We start from the raw sequence: 15,533 nt of genomic DNA, 5'->3' as shown, positions 1-15,533 counted from the left end.
ACACATGTATTCACGAGCAAGCAAGGGAGGCACAGTGAGAATCTACAGCTGCAGAAGCCTGAAAATGATTTACAAAGTTGTTAAATCATTAAAAAATTGTTTGAAAATACACACTTCTTGTTGTAGATGCCCACTGTACAGACAACTATAAACATTGTTCCCTATGTAAACAAAGAAGGAAACATATAATAAGGAGATTTGAAAAGTCTGGACATTTCCTTCCCAACAGATATTAAAGGCAATGTCTTTAATCTAAGACATTTAATGAAAGGAGTATCATATTTTAAAGACAAGATCACTGTCTCCACAGGTTTTTGAAAAAATAAAAAAACCCTATATAGCTGTGTTAATCAAAGCGCTTATCTTGTATAATACAATGATAATGACCTTGAATTTAATAAAATTACAGTAAGCTACGAGTATCAAAGAAGCAAAGTTATCTGGAGTAGTCTATATAGGAGCTCTTTGGACTTTCTTTTATGATGCTAAAATAGTGGTGCTTTTAGGATTTACATTATTGTACTCTCCAATACAAAGTATGGGTGTGCTAAAGTATACAGTACACCATTTTCATACATGTACAACATTGGTGGATGAAGAATGTCTCTTAGCAGTAATACTGGATGTAGCCTCTGGTTTTACCAGCTGCATACTCTAGAACTATCATATAAGTAAAAACCTCTCGTGATACTGGAAAGTGATTCGAATGTGCAAACTGATGGAGTAGCTTTCATCCGCCTCTTACAGGGTACCACCGCGGGAAAGTCCATTTAAGATGTTGGTAGGTTTAACAAAGTTGGAATGCTGGCACTGTTGAATTGGGCAACAGTTCTTCAGACCTGGCTCAGAGCTACAATGTATTCAGTACATTAAAGCAGCTGACATGATGACTTTCTGCGGGCCTTTCCAGGCACCAGGGTTTTTCTGTTAATTTGCCACACTAGGTCATAAAAGATCTCATTAACATTTATTTTGGACTTTGCAGAGGATTCTAAGAATGCAGTTGTTCCACTGTCTTGCTAGGTTCTGACCTTGTTCCTTTCCTACAACGCTTTCACCTTCCAAGTCGCATTTATTACCAAGCAGAATCTCTGGAACATTGTCAGTGTCTTTAACCCAAAGAATCTTCTCTCTTAGATCCTGTAAGTCATTAAATGTCGACTGTGCTGTGATGGAGTAAACCAACACAAAGCCTTGTCTGTTCTTCATGTACAGATCTCTCATGGCTGTAAACTGCTCCGTTCCTGCAGTATCCAGGATTTCAAGCATACACTGCTGTGCATCTCCTTCAACTTGCTTTCTATAAGAATCTTCTATCATAGGATCATATTTTTCAACAAAAATTCCTTGAACTGTACAGTCAGAGCCAACTTCACAACACCTCCTGAGCCAAGAACGACTAGCTTATATTCACGCACACATGTTACACTTAGTACCTCTCGCGCTGTCACCAGGTCGCCGCCGTCACCATCGCCCCACATTCCCTTTGGGTCTCAGATCCAGGCGCTACTGGTCTCTGCCGCTGCTGCCACCATCGCCGCAGCTCAGGCTGCTTTCCACACCTGACTTTGCCATGACTATTCTTAAGGGATGGATGTGTATAGGAGTTTATGTGTCTAGATGAGCAAATTATATCTTATTTAGGTGGGCATTTATATCTTATCAATTGGATCAGAGGTTATTATGTTGTGTGTTCTTTCATGTGGTGATTTAATTGAGTTCAAGAGATTGTGTGGTGACTGGACACACTGGGCTACCATGGAATCGGGATGTGTATGTCTGGCACTGTGTCAACCTGTCTTGGGAACTAGATGGGTGGAGAGATTGTTGCTAGATGCAGAGAGCAGCCATTGTCTGTGTGATATGGGATGGAACATAGTGTGTGAGAAGTTTTGTTGACTGAAATGAAAATATCCAACAGATAACCATGTGGCCCTATGGCGCTGGCACTAATGTGGTATAAAAGAAACCTTTTAAAAAATTTTTTTACTGCCACAGTGGGGGACATAATATAAAAGAGATTGAGGAGGGGGAGTGAAGGAATAGAGGAAATATAGAGGAAAGGGGCAGAGAGATTACAAACTACTTAGGAAATGCAATAGTGTAGATAAGGTAGACAGTCAAGGTGGAAGAGAGGAGAGCCAGCTATGCCAAGGGCTAGGATATGTCTCCCAACAAAAAGTGTGGGCTGGGTCCAAGAACACTGCCATGTTGTCAGTAACCACAAGGGTGGATCTTTTGCAACATCGGAAAAGAAGAAACCAGATCAATAAAGGAAGTTGCTGGCCACACAGAGGTGGAGATGGTCCTGTCAAACTCAGTCGTCCATTTGAGAATGTCTGAGCATGTGGTTTTATTTACCCTGATTCTCTCTGGACTGCTGAGTGCCCCAGTGTCCCTAGACAGGGCAACCTTGACTGCCTGATGGCCCTGCTGGTCTCACTTCCTGGAAGGAATCTGGCTATGCCTCAACTCCTTATTTTGCTGTCGGCATCATGTCTTCACACTGGTGAGTGGTGGGGACCTCATTAGCAGGGACTGAACCAGAGATAGGGACAGAATGGCTGGGAAAAGTGGGTGTCTTGTGTAGAGTGTCTGGTAGGGGAGCCAGCCAGGCCTCTCTTTCCTAAGAGCTCAGCCTTCAGAGTGAGGACAACCCAACCCTTCCCTCTTTTTCTTGTCCCCCAGCCATAGCGACAGTCCTGCCCTGTGTCCCACCCCTCCCTTCAGATGAAGGCTCAGGATGCTCAGGGTTGACTTTTAAATCCCTGCAGTGACTTCAGACTCTCCCTGTCCTTCCCAGGGAACTCAGCAGGATACACAAGAGTAAATGACTTTGGTGTCAACCAACCAGCTGTCCTCTCTGGAGTCCAGGGCGGCTCCATCGAGATCCCCTTCTCCTTCTACTTCCCCTGGGAGTTGGCCAAGGATCCTCAGATGAGCATAGCCTGGAGATGGAAGGACTTCCATGGGGAATTCATCTACAACTCCACCTTGGCTTTCCTTCATGAACATTTTAAGCGCCGGGTTATTGTGAATTGGACACAGGGTCAGACATCTGGTGTCCTCAGAATCCTGAACTTAAAGGAGAATGACCAGGCCAGATATATCAGCAGAGTTTCTCTGCAAACAACTGAAGGCATGAAGTCGTGGCAGTCTGTAGCTGGAACCCAACTCATCATCATTCATGGTGAGTCACCATGGCTCAGGCTTTGACACCTGTGGCTTCCTTGTTCCCTAGATATCACATCAGGGTCCAAAACTCTGAGCTTCCTTTCATATTCCTTTCCCTCAGCTCTGCCCAAACATCTGCCACCAGCATCTTTCCTTGCAGTTGGGAGAAGTCTTTGCTGCCTCCTATGTCTGTCATCCTCTGCTCAAACAGAATCAGACAGGACTCTAGGCTTCAGTAACCCATAGTTCACACCCTTATTGTCCCAAAACTAACTACAGTCCTGTCCACTTTCACCTGTGACCTCAAGGTGAATATAATTCTCCAGGATGGAGCTGACTCTCTTGTTTCTGTGGCAGGGCTCTAGTTGGTACCTCTGTGCAGCATCCTCACATAGCTCCAATGTCAGCACAGAACATAGAGTAGGGGCCATTGGATGTTCTGGTGTTCTCAGGTCTAACTGTAACTGGCACATGTCACCATAGTCCCTCATTTCACCTCATAGTTCCCCAGGACACACCTATCTTCTCTCCCCAGTCCCTTCAGTCATTAGAAAATGATTAAGAAAGTGTTTCCGTTTCCATGATGTGGCTGCTCTGTCTTCTGATCCCTCCAGCCCCTCTGATGCTGAAGGAACTGGAGTCCCCTGGATTGGGAGCCCTGAGCCCATTGTAGTGACTTGTGTTCCTGCATAGGGACCAAGAGAGTCTGGGTCCTGTGTGTTGCTGCATTGTTTCCTTCAACCTTTCTCTGTTGCTCCCCACAACCCCACTTTCTTAAATGTGAGTACTTCTTTATTTCCTGTTTCCTTCCTATCTTGTTTATTTATTTTATATCAGTTTCTCAGCTTGTAGCCCTGGCTTTTCCAATACTCAGTATATAGACCCATCTGATCTCGAACTCACACCGATCTGCCTTGCCTCTGCCTCCTGAGTGTGGACAGTAGAGCATGTGCCACCACATGCAGAGGTGCCTCCTGACTGTCCTAAGCCAAACTATGAGAGGATGTGTACAGCACAGTTATCTGTGCAGGCTACAGCTACCATGTTGACCTGTACTAGAGCTGCTGCCTGGAGGTAGACAGATAGGAACCATTTTATGTATGTGTCTAGTTTAGTCATTCTCTAATTTCCTAAAGCTGCAAATCTTTTATACCGTTCTTCATGTTCTGGAGACCCACACGCCTAAAAGTATATCATTGGTACTTCTAACTTTAATTATCCTATTTTTATGAATCACAATGAAATACGTGAAATGAGTGATACCTGATATGTAATCCATGATGGATAATGATGCACAGGTCAAAAACCCCTGGGATAGAATTGGCAAATAGGTAAATATCTCAGTTATGTGTTTCAAGCAAAGGAATGTATTGTGTCCTGGAGAGAGCTGCACACAAAAAGCTAAAATTGCGTTTTTTCTTTTACACATTTTGGCATATTCAGTGTGTATGAACATGTGCGTCTGTAAAGGCAGATGTGTGTGTGTGTGTGTGTGTGTGTGTGTGTGTGTGTGTGTGTGTGTACATATGTTTATGTATGTAGTTGCTTGAAGAGACCCTAAGGTCACATCCACCTTACTTTGGGAGACAAGCTCTCTCACTGGCTTTAATTAAATTTTTCATGGAGGCTAGGTTGGCAGGCCAGTGAGCCACAGGGACACGTCTGTCTCCACTTCTTCAGCACTAGGATTACAGCTCCCTTGGCTCTGTTTGACATGGAACTAGACACACAGACCAGGTTACCTGTCCACTCACAGGGCTCTGCCTGCCTCTGTCTCTTGGGCTAGGATCAAGGGTCATGCACACTTCACCAGGTTCTTGGTATTGATATTGGGGACCAAATTCAGGTTCTTGGGTCCAAGCAGCAAACTCATTATGAACTTACCATATGTGTATGTTACATACATTTAAGCAAAAAAAAAATCGCTGTATTTTTTCTAACTTAATTATCTGTGAGCCAATGAAAATTAGTGAACACACAGCCAGGACAGTTAGGGACTGTGTTTTGAGCTTACTCTTCTGGAGCCTCAGCCTTAAGCATGTGTTCCCGTCCTTGTGTGAACTTCTAACAGCTGTTCTGCATCCCACACATCCAACCGAGAAGACAAGGTGTGACACTCACCCATTCCTCACCTCATTCCGGGAAGATTTTCTCACTTCTCATCTCTCCACAGCTCTCAATACTACCATGGGGAGCCCCTCTATCATCCCCTCTGCAGTCCCCACAGCTGGCCTGGAGGACAAAAGGGACCAGAGGAATCCTTCACTGCTGAACCTGGGAGCCATGGTTGGGATGGTCTTGGACAAAGTTGTGGTCATCATCCCCCTGTATGGATGGATGATCTTCCTGTGGTGGAAGCAAAGGTAAGTGGTCCAGGAGAGGCCTCACCCAAGCTTCCCCGCTGGGAGTGTTCTAAGCTGTGGGAGATGGAGAAGGGCAGAGAACAGTAAAGAGATCAGAAGGAGGGAAATGTGCCTGAAGTCCTCAAGAACTGCATGGAGCCTGCTGTCCTTCCTGACCACCTGGAAATCAGAGGAGCAAATGCAGATGAACACAGTGCCTGCTCCTGTGGAATTCAAGCAGGCACACAGGAACCTCAGGGGTGACTGTTCGTCTGCTGTAGAAGAAATGAGGGTAGACCAGCTTTTGCAGACAACCTGTTACAGGAAGTGATATGTATGAGTAGAGACACCTCTTTGAGTTGGGCATGTGTAGCTAAAATGGAAATGAATGGACACAGAAAGAGAAAGAAATGTGTATGGAGAACTTAACACTACAACAAGCAAAAGAGTTGGACACTAGAAATCTCACTCTCCTCAGCGAAATCATGAAACACCCGTTGAAGTGTCTCAGTTGAAGTGATTTTTCCACAAACAGTCACATGAGCATCATCCCAGGAGCCATATAAAGAATTGTCAGGGGTTGGGGATTTAGCTCAGTGGTAGAGCGCTTGCCTAGGAAGCGCAATGCCCTGGGTTAGGTCCCCAGCTCCGAAAAAAGAACCAAAAAAAAAAAAAAAAAAAAAAAAGAATTGTCAGCCTGGTCTCCAACCTCATAGGTAGCAAAGAATAGCCTAGTAAGAGCACCAGTGGAAGGGGAAGCCCTCGGTCCTGCCAAGACTGAGCACCTAGTGAACGTGATTGTTGGGGGGAGAGTGGTAATGGGGGGGAGGATGGGGAGGGGAAGCCCATATCGAAGGGGAGGGGGAGGGGCTAGGGGGATGTTGGTCCGGAAACTGGGAGGGGGAATAATAATTGAAATGTAAATAAGAAATACTCAAGTTATTAAAAAAAAGTTGTCAGATGCTAGGACAGCCTGATACACTAGGATCCTTGCGGCTCCCTGTTCTGCCCAACTTACCTACAGGGTGAGAACAATGACTGACCTGTCTCACAATCCAGAGAGGACAGACAGCTCCTAAAGGAAAATGCCCATGGTTGTCCTCCAGCAGCATGTGAGTGTTCACATTTGCAAATATTCACATATGGTTATGCTCTGTTCAAAGTACATTTTACAAAAAGATTAAAGAAGTACTCTAAATTCAAGTATATTGGCAGAACGGAAAATTTTATACATTATGTCCCTGCAAAACACACATACATACACAACACACAAACACACACACACACATACACTTGAAAATACAATGTTCTTTTGCAAAATCCCATTACATTTTTGTATAAATAAATTATTTGTCTTCAAATATTCATGGGTACTCTTAGAAATAAAAATGGAGACACAGAGGAGGACAAAAAATTCCAGCCATTGAGAAATCCAGAGAGGGGAATCAGGGGTTCAAGTCTATCTACAGTTACATAGCAAGCTGTAGGCCACTGGTCTCCAAATGTCTTGTACACTCAACACAAGACCTACATGTGAACTGAGGTCAGAGTTGATTTAAAACTGTTGGGACTACAGGATATGGATAGAGATGCATAGATGTTGGAGTGTAATGGGAGTTTACAAATGAACATTTAAATGTGCATCCCACTGTTTCAGACAGGCTCTGCCCCCTGTTACTGTAAGTAGAAGAACTGAGAGGTGGAAGAGCAGCAGCCTGAACGACTGCAGAAGTCTGACTGGGATTAAATCCCTGAGTTTGAAACTGCAGGATGCAGCAAACTACACTGAGAGGGACAGCTAGAAAGCAAGGTTTCAGGGAGGCAAGAGGGAGACACAGTGAGTGCAGAGCAGAGAAGGCAGAGATGTGTCAAGAAAGTAGAGTAGGGAAAAGGACTGAAAGGGAGACAGGATATGGGTGAGTTCACTAGTAGTCATCTGACATGCTGTGTTGTACAGAAATTAGGCAGACTCCTGGTGTCAGGTCCTGTTGATTCTCAGACCTTTGCCTGCCTGGATGCAGCAGACATGTGTGATGCTCTCATCCCCTCCTGTTGTCTGCACACAGAGAACAGCTGAGAGGCAGGAATGAGAACCAGTGTGGCTGACCCACTGACATAGTTTCTTCTCCTACAGGCCAGCAGAGTAAAGCCTCAAGCCTAGTAAGGTGAGTGCCTGTCACCTCAAGGGACAGAAGAGGAGCTGATGGGGAGTTCATTATGAGAGGCATGGAAGAGAGCCCGAGTGATGATTCAGTCAGAAACGCATGGCACAGGGGTAGGACCTGAGTTTGATGGATCAGGAGCTTGCGCCCAGGGATGTGGCAGGAATTTGCAATCCCAGCCCTGGTCAAGCAAGAGACGGGCAGAGACATATTGGCAGAACACCTAGTGTAGAACAACTCGTGAGGTTCAGGCCTGTGAAAGACTGTGTCTTTAAAAACGAGGGGGATTACTCAAGGTGATGAATCATGGACATAATATTTTCCAAATTGATGTTACCTGAAATATTTTAAATTACACATTAAGGAAGAAACATAGTATATGCCAGGGAGATAGCTCAGTCGGAAATGGAGTCTGCTGCCTAGCCCAGTGACCTGGGAATGATTTCTGGGGACCTAAATGGTACACAGAGAACACTGTCATCTGTGCCTCATGGTTGGCCTCCAGATCATGGTGACAAATAATCTTTTATTCCTTAAACAACAGACTCCCCAGTGGTAGGATCTCTCACCAGGGAGGTAAGTATACATCAAAGTAGTTGTTGGTGATTACACACCCTGCATCCCACAGCCTTCCATGTCTTCTCGCTGGGAGTCAGAGCTAATGGCTGCAGGATTCTCCTGTGAAAATCATTCTTGGATAACCCCCACTTCTGCCATAGGGGCTCAGATACCCTTTCCTTGGAACCAAGGTCCTCCCGTGTGTCTCTGGGCCTGAGAGCCTGACTGTGCTGTTCTCTGCTCATGGAGTTATTGACACTTTTAATAAATATCTTACTCCCAGCAATCCCTCTCCTGAGCCCCCATCCTTTTCTCTTCCTGACACTTCTTAGAGAGTGTAGACTGTGTCTAGGGTGTAGGTCACTGGGATAGATGTAAGGGCCACGGTCTTCATTGAAACCCACAGCCTGACAATCAGAGTTCTCCTCTTCCTACTCTCTGGATGCTGACATCTCATCCAGAGCCCACCCCTCCCCACATGCTTCACATCAAGTGTCAGAGCATGGCTTGCTTGGCTCCCATGTTGAGCTTTCTTTACTCACAAGCCCAACTGTATGCCCTCACTTTCTCATTTCCTTCCATGTTGACATTCTGCACTCTCGATTCTCTCCTAAAATGGGAAATTTTTCCTAAGTCCAGTCTGTCCTAATATTTGATAGTCAGCAGGTCACCTTATAATAAAAATTTGTGGGTACACAGGAAACCATCCACAGTGATCCAGAAGGAATGAAACCATGCTTCTTATGACAGAAGAATTTCACAGCCACGCTCTAAAGAGATTTACCAACCATAGTGAGCCATAAATGAAGTGGTATGGAAATAGCTCCAGTTCTCCAATCACAAGCCTCCAATGAATATCATCCATGGGCCGTTTCTTGGTCATTTGGAAGCTGTTTGGTCATGATGAGGTCACCAAAACTCATGTGGCCAAAGTGAAGTGTCCTGGAACAGCTGTGAGATGTCTACTGTGGTTGTGACTGCATCCTAGCCCCTGAGACTGAACTCTGCAACTCTAAGGGGCATGGTGATATTGGGCATTCCTGAAGGCTGCCAAGATGCTGGTCTGTCCAGTCATCTCAAGGAGTCTCATGCACCTGTAAGAAAGGGCCCTAATCCACTTGTTCAAATGGTCATGTGACGTCTCAGGTCCTTTTCTATTGCATAAGAGGGAAAATCCAGAGATAAGCCCAGAGCAAAGACTTACAGAGTCAACATTCTCATCTCTACATATGTGCTTAACTCAGGTTGTATACATTTAGGCAGACTGTGTCTCTGATCTGCCAAAAGGGAACATTATGTTCCAACTAGAGAGTAGATATTGGCTTCTGCCCTGGTGATGCGTATTTGGAATTTATGTTCCCTAGACCAAACTGATCAGTAAGAAAAAGGACTAAAAGAAATTGGGGATCATACCATTCCTGTCATCCCAACAATTGACAGGTAGTGATGGGAATATTACCAATTGTAACATTGATTCTCAACCTGTGTGTCACCACCGCTTTGAAGCTCAGAGAACATTTTCACAGGAGTCACATTTCAGATATCCTGAATATCAGATGTTTATATTATGATCATAACTGTAGCAAAATTGCAGTTCTGAAATACCAATGAAACAATTCTATGATTGGAGTCACCCCAACATGAGGAAATGTCAGAGCATTAGGAAGCTTGTGAACTACAGAATTAGAGGCTATTCTTGGTACTTCTTGAGTTTAGGCTAGCCTGGGTTACATGAGACGCTGTCTTTAAATCAACAGCAAAGCTTAACAAAACTGAAACCAGTAAAGTGTGTCATGAGAAAAGACCCTCACTTAGCTCCCTTTTCCCTGGAGATGGAGAACTTGAATATGATACTTAGCTTCTCTCCAGATTTATATAAAATATAATGTGACTAACAGTACTTCAGTTTTTGTATGTTCTTTTTGTTTTCTTCTGTTTTGGAGGAGGGGGTTTCTCTATTACATACATCTGACTGTCCTGGAACTTGCTTCGTACACAAAAAATCTGGCCTTAAAGTCAGAAAAATCTCCTGCTGCTGCATCGTACTAAATTTCCCGACATATTAGGGTATTAACACTTTCCTGTCTTTTGTTCATTTATTTCTTTTGATTTTGGTTTGTTTTAAGCTAAATATAATAACCCCGAGGAGGGGGCTGTGAGTTTCTCTGTTTCTGTGACCACAAACTTGATGACATACCTATAAATGTCTCTATCCTTGGCTATCAGCAGATGTTGGGGCAGACTGAACTGTTTCCACAGTCCCACTCACTGGACCTTTAGACCACAGTATAGAGTCTCTTCCTGGGGACTCCCCTGGGCAGGGGTGCAGGCAGGAGCTCATCTGAGGCTGAGGACCAGGTCTACACCACCAGCTGCCATCCTTCCCCCACCCTCTCTAGCTTCTCCACTCTGTCCCGGCACCAGCCTGGGGGATTACTTTGTGATCACACTCTGGATCTTTGTGTTGTCACTAGGGAAGAGAGATCAATTAGTGTGTGTGTAAGGAAGTGGTGACAAGAATGGAGAAGACAGGGACAGTTTTCATCTATGAGGGTATCTGCTGGGCTCACAGAACCTGCAGTATGTGTTATCTGAGGGAAGCCTCTGGATCATCTACAGAGAAACAGGAAGGGTTGAGCCTGTTTTCTCCCCCTGCTGTCATGGGATAAGTTAATTAGTTATAAAGTCAGAGAGTCTGAATGCTGTGAACAAAGTCAGGAAGTAGAGTGTCAAGAATCACAGAGCCTCATCTTATGGAGGCCTTGTTTAGTCAGGATGATGATGGGCAATATGTTGTAACAGACCATATTTTAAAGGATCCTTGCATGATACGTGTTTGAGATCTGGTGCATGTGTGTGCAAGTAAGTTTGGGCCCAGGTATTGAAGTCCAGAGGACAACCTCAGGTATGGTAATTAGCAACACCCTCCAAGTTCACCATCAACCTTCTGTTTCTGTTTTTGATTGTTTGGTGTTTTGTTTGATACATAGACTTTTGTATGTTTGGCTGGGATTTATTGGTCATGTTGTTGGATTTGTTTTTGTTTTAGTTTTGTTTATTCTTTGACACAAGTCTTCACTCTGCTCCATTTGCTGTCTAAAATCTGGATACATAGACAATACAGCTTCAAACTCTATGAGATCCATGTGCTTCTGTCTTCCTCCTCCCAAATCTAGACTTGTAGGCCCATGACCAATGTGGGTTATAATATTTTAAATAATACTTACTCATTCATTCTGGGGTGTGTAGGGTAGGTAGGGACACATGTGCTACTCCCTCAGCATCACTCATATTCCTGTCCTGCAACATGACACTTCCCATGGTCCTGTGATATGCAAAAGCCCTGTGTGCACACCAAAACCACAGACTTCCTGTCCCAAGAATAGTTCATGATTTGAGATTAAGGAGCCAGCAGGTGGCAGCAGTGCAGCTGAGCACAGGACGTAGTTGGCATTCTTAGAACCCACCAGAGGCTGCTGTATTAAAAACGTGGTGTCCAGCAGCTGACTTATGGCAGTCTTGTCAGGTCCAGGCCCTCCTTGGGTGGGTTAGTAACCAGATGACCTTCTACCCAGAGACCTCTGATAGGCAGGGTAAGGTAGATTAAATCTGGAGGTGAGTGCTCATGGCCACTAGGACATTCTTACCTCACTGAGCCAAAGATGTCATCTGGTAGAGTGTGTTTTTGCCTGTCATGGACAGAAAATGATGTTCTTTGTCCGCTGAGAGACAAAGGATACGCATTATGCACACCTGTATTCACCACTGAGGAGAGGCACAGATAGGAGGGTCTGTAGGAGTTTCAGATCATCCTTGAATACATAACAAATTTAAGGACAAGCTTGGTCAAACCACAGCCTAAATACCTGTCAGATGATCACCTGTCATCCCAAAAGGTTGGGGCCCCTTTGGGGAAGTTTATTATGAGAGGCAGGCAATGGAGCAAGAGAGATGATTCAGCTAGAGAGGTGAACATGGGTAGCAGGGCCTGAGGTTGATCTGGAGCAGCCACACTATAAATCAGGGATATGACAGGAATTTGTCATCCCAGCCCTGCATGAGCAAGAGACAGGGAGAGGCATGGGGCTGACCATGTAGCTAGTCTAGCCTAATTGGTGAGGTGCATGAGAGCCATGGTATAAAAAACTGTGTGGGGGCTGGGGATTTAGCTCAGTGGTAGAGCGCTTACCTAGGAAGCACAAGGCCCTGGGTTCGGTCCCCAGCTCCGAAAAAAAAAAAGAACCAAAAAAAACCCCCAAAAACTGTGTAGATTTCTCAAGACGATCATCATGGTCATAACATTTTATAAGTTTATGGTAAATGAAGTATTTTTAAATGCTACATTAATGAACAGCAAATCAGGGTATGGCAGTGAGATATGGAGCTCAGTAGAAATGCTGCCTAACACAGTGACCTGGGTGTGATTCCTGGGGACTCAAATGGTACATGGAGAAAACTGACTGTGGACAATTGTCCTCTGCCTGGCAGGATCACCCACATGCTCCTGGTGAGACATCATCTGTTAGTCCTCAGGTAACAGACCTCCTGGTGCCATGACCTCTCACCATGGAGGTGCGTTACTTCAAAGTAGTGATTGAGGGGACCCACCCTGCACATCACCACCCTCCCTACTTCTTGCATGGGAATGAGAGCACTTGGATGCAGGATCATGTGTGATACATCCTAGGAATCCATGTCAGCTCTGATGTCCTCTCCTTTGGTCCCATGTCATCCTGTCTTTCTCTGGTCATGAGAGCCTGACTGGTGTTCTCTGTGTGTTTATGAATTTGTAATACTTTTTAATGAATGTGGGATAATACATAAAACAATTCAAGGAGCCAGTTCAGAGCAATACTAAGATCAAGCCAGAAAATCACATTCTGAGAGGAGCAGAACTTAGGAGTGTTCCCTCCTTCTCCAGTCTGCATATTCAGGTCCAAGAAGCGTGTACCACCCCCATCTCTGCCATTATTGAAGAAGTAATAACAAGATGGCCGAATTACAGGTCTAATTTCATTTTTTGCCATAGAGACATATCCATAACCTGTAATATCTTTTCATGCAAATGAAGCTCTCTCAGACCCTCAGCACAAGCCAATCATGTACATTCATCCTATAACCAATAATCATTTTGGAAATTTCATATAGCCTCTGTTACTTCCAATAAATCACAGCTCTATCACTGTAAACCTCTCAGAGAAACCTGTTTCTCCACAGGACACAATTCAGAAGAGATCTTGTGAGTGAACACCCCTGGAAAAACTTTGTTCCTATCCTTCCAGCAGAGAGCTCATCTTTCCTGTAGACCTTAAGGTCAGAAGAAGAACCAGTCCAGCAAATGAAAGTCTCACTCCAAGAAATCCTTCTCAGTATTTGTCTTGACCCTTTTCTCCCATGTGTGACCTCTAAGAGAGTGGCAGACTCTGTCTAGGATACAAGTCAGTGGGACAGGGGCAAGGACCAGGGTCCATACTGAGAATAACAGCCTGAGAATCAGGGTTCCCCTCTCCCTTATTCCCTGCACACTGCCATCTCATCTAGAAACTTGACCCCCCTCCCTCCATGCTTTACATTCAGTGACAGACAACATGTCATGTTTAATGCCCATGTTGGGCTTTTCCTGAAAGGTCCAAGTATACACACTAATTTTCTCATTTCCTGCCATGTTGATATTCTGGACTCTGGGTTCTCTTCTAGGATAGTTCCTTTTTGCCATGTTCAGTCTGTCTTAACTTTTGATAGTCAGCAGACCTGCTCCTAACAGAACACAGAAACTTTCCATTCCGACCCATGCTTGATAGAGTTCCTTCAAGCACAGTGTGTCATAGCTGCAGTGTGGTACCAATGTGTAGAGGGCCGCAATAACATTCGCCACCGCTAGATGGCGCTGGCTTCCACTGTGCCCCATGTGGAAGGTCAGGATAGCCTCCGCCATTACAAGATGGCGCCAGCCTTCGCCGCGCCAGCCGACTCCCTTTCAGGAAGTTAACTGTGCGCATGTGCAAGAGTGCCTTCATGCCAGGTCTTTGCCCACTCCGGGGCGTGCCTGATGAGATCATGGGTAAACAACCAATCAGGTGTGGATGTGCCACGCTAGGGTGTATATAAGCACAGCATGTTGGCGCGCCAAGGCTTCCTCTTTAAGATCATAATAAAGTTTGGTCACAGTAAGGATTTCTATGTACCCGCGTGTTTCTTGCCGGCGAGAAGTCACGCGTGGGACATTTGGTGCCAAGAACCCGGGACACAAAAAAGCTACATCATCACCGGTGCCAAGAGGAGGCTCCCTTTCATGGAAGAAGTCCAGAAGCTGTGAGTGGGGGTAAGACTCTGAGAGACCATGTTTAGCCTTGATCTGTTCCAGCTCAGTCCTCTGCCGGATGCGGCAGGAACCTTTATGGTTGCTCTGGCCGCCCTCGGGTTGTTTCTATTGACCTTTGAGTTTCTAGTTACCGCCAAACGGCGTCAGAGGTCGCGTGGGAACTGCCCAGCTGTAACAGCAAAGCAGAGAGTGTTGGGGGAAGGGCGAGGCGGCGGAGTGTCAGAAACAGAGGGTAGTGAAAGGTTGCAACGAGAAAAGGATCCTGATCGATCTCAAGCACCAGGCCCTTCCAATGCAGAAGTGAAAGGTTGGGGAAAGAACGCCCCGGGTGAGGAGAAGGGAGGAGATAAAAGGAACACAGCATTTTGGGAGAAAAATTTTGTCTTTGTGCCTGTAAGAAGTGTGCTTAAGCTCCGGCGCCGGCTCTCGGGACGCCGCGGCGTCCGTGCACTGACGCGACAGCTTTACAGAGTCATACTGATCAGATTTGATAGAAGCAGACCGCCTGAAAATTTATTCAGGAGAATCAAACAAAAGGACATCTCAGTGCCCATGCACAGCTTGATGGAGTTAATGTAATTGGGTTGTGAGTAAAAATATTCAGGGCTGTGTTTCACTTCCATACCATTGGCGAATGTCAGTCGTGCTGCTCAGATAATATATCTCAGTATCTTACAGGAATTGGGTTTCAACACCAAATTCCTAGTCCAGGAATTGAGACAATCCATCGCCCATATCGACTCCACTCGAGTGGATAGTCACCATGAACACCATCTGTTTTTTTCCCTCTTTGTCTATTGTTTGTCTCTGGTGCACCAGGATGTCCCCATGTCTGTCAATGTATGTCTGTGGTTTTTGTTTCTCGTTGTTTAAATGTTTTATGTTTCATGTTCAAAAGAAAAAATGGTAAAAACTTTATCTGCCGGTCATTCACACCTTGACTTGGTTTTAACTCGTTTCAAAAAGGAACAAATG

The 15,533-nt window shown here is 45.1% G+C and overlaps 1 protein-coding gene and 1 pseudogene across 3 annotated transcripts; one reads left to right on the top strand and one right to left on the bottom strand.

Annotated features, from left to right (window-relative positions):
• Window positions 1-333: 333 nt before the first annotated feature.
• On the bottom strand, window positions 334-1,481 carry Rap1b-ps1 (RAP1B, member of RAS oncogene family, pseudogene 1; annotated as a pseudogene).
• Window positions 1,482-2,284: 803 nt separating this feature from the next.
• Window positions 2,285-14,415, top strand: Pilrb2l1 (paired immunoglobin like type 2 receptor beta 2 like 1). 3 transcript variants are annotated; one of them, XM_087579725.1, is made up of 5 exons: window positions 2,285-2,509; window positions 2,804-3,190; window positions 5,348-5,537; window positions 7,651-7,681; window positions 13,454-14,415. In XM_087579725.1, the coding sequence occupies exons 1-4, from the start codon at window positions 2,425-2,427 to the stop codon at window positions 7,661-7,663; spliced, it is 675 nt and encodes a 224-aa protein (XP_087435851.1). In that variant the 5' UTR covers window positions 2,285-2,424; the 3' UTR covers window positions 7,664-7,681; window positions 13,454-14,415. The 3 variants fall into 3 exon arrangements, with proteins under 3 accessions (XP_087435851.1, XP_087435852.1, XP_087435850.1); XM_087579726.1 differs by lacking the exon at window positions 13,454-14,415 and adding an exon at window positions 8,936-10,135; XM_087579724.1 differs by lacking the exon at window positions 13,454-14,415 and having other exon boundaries at window positions 7,651-9,332.
• The last annotated feature ends 1,118 nt before the right edge of the window (window positions 14,416-15,533 follow it).

Source organism: Rattus norvegicus, chromosome 12 (genome assembly GCF_021556685.1).
Source record: "Rattus norvegicus strain SHRSP/BbbUtx chromosome 12, alternate assembly SHRSP_T2T, whole genome shotgun sequence".
Taxonomy (NCBI): Eukaryota; Metazoa; Chordata; class Mammalia; order Rodentia; family Muridae; genus Rattus; species Rattus norvegicus.
Note: the sequence above shows the minus strand (reverse complement) of the source record. Positions and strands in the feature narration are given on the sequence as shown.

Coding starts and splice junctions, on each gene's coding strand:
- Pilrb2l1 (XM_087579725.1), top strand. CDS start 2,425: ATGGCCCTGCTGGTCTCACTTCCTGGAAGGAATCTGGCTATGCCTCAA. Junction 2,510..2,803: donor GGCATCATGTCTTCACACTG/GTGAGTGGTGGG, acceptor TGTCCTTCCCAG/GGAACTCAGCAGGATACACA. Junction 3,191..5,347: donor CCAACTCATCATCATTCATG/GTGAGTCACCAT, acceptor ATCTCTCCACAG/CTCTCAATACTACCATGGGG.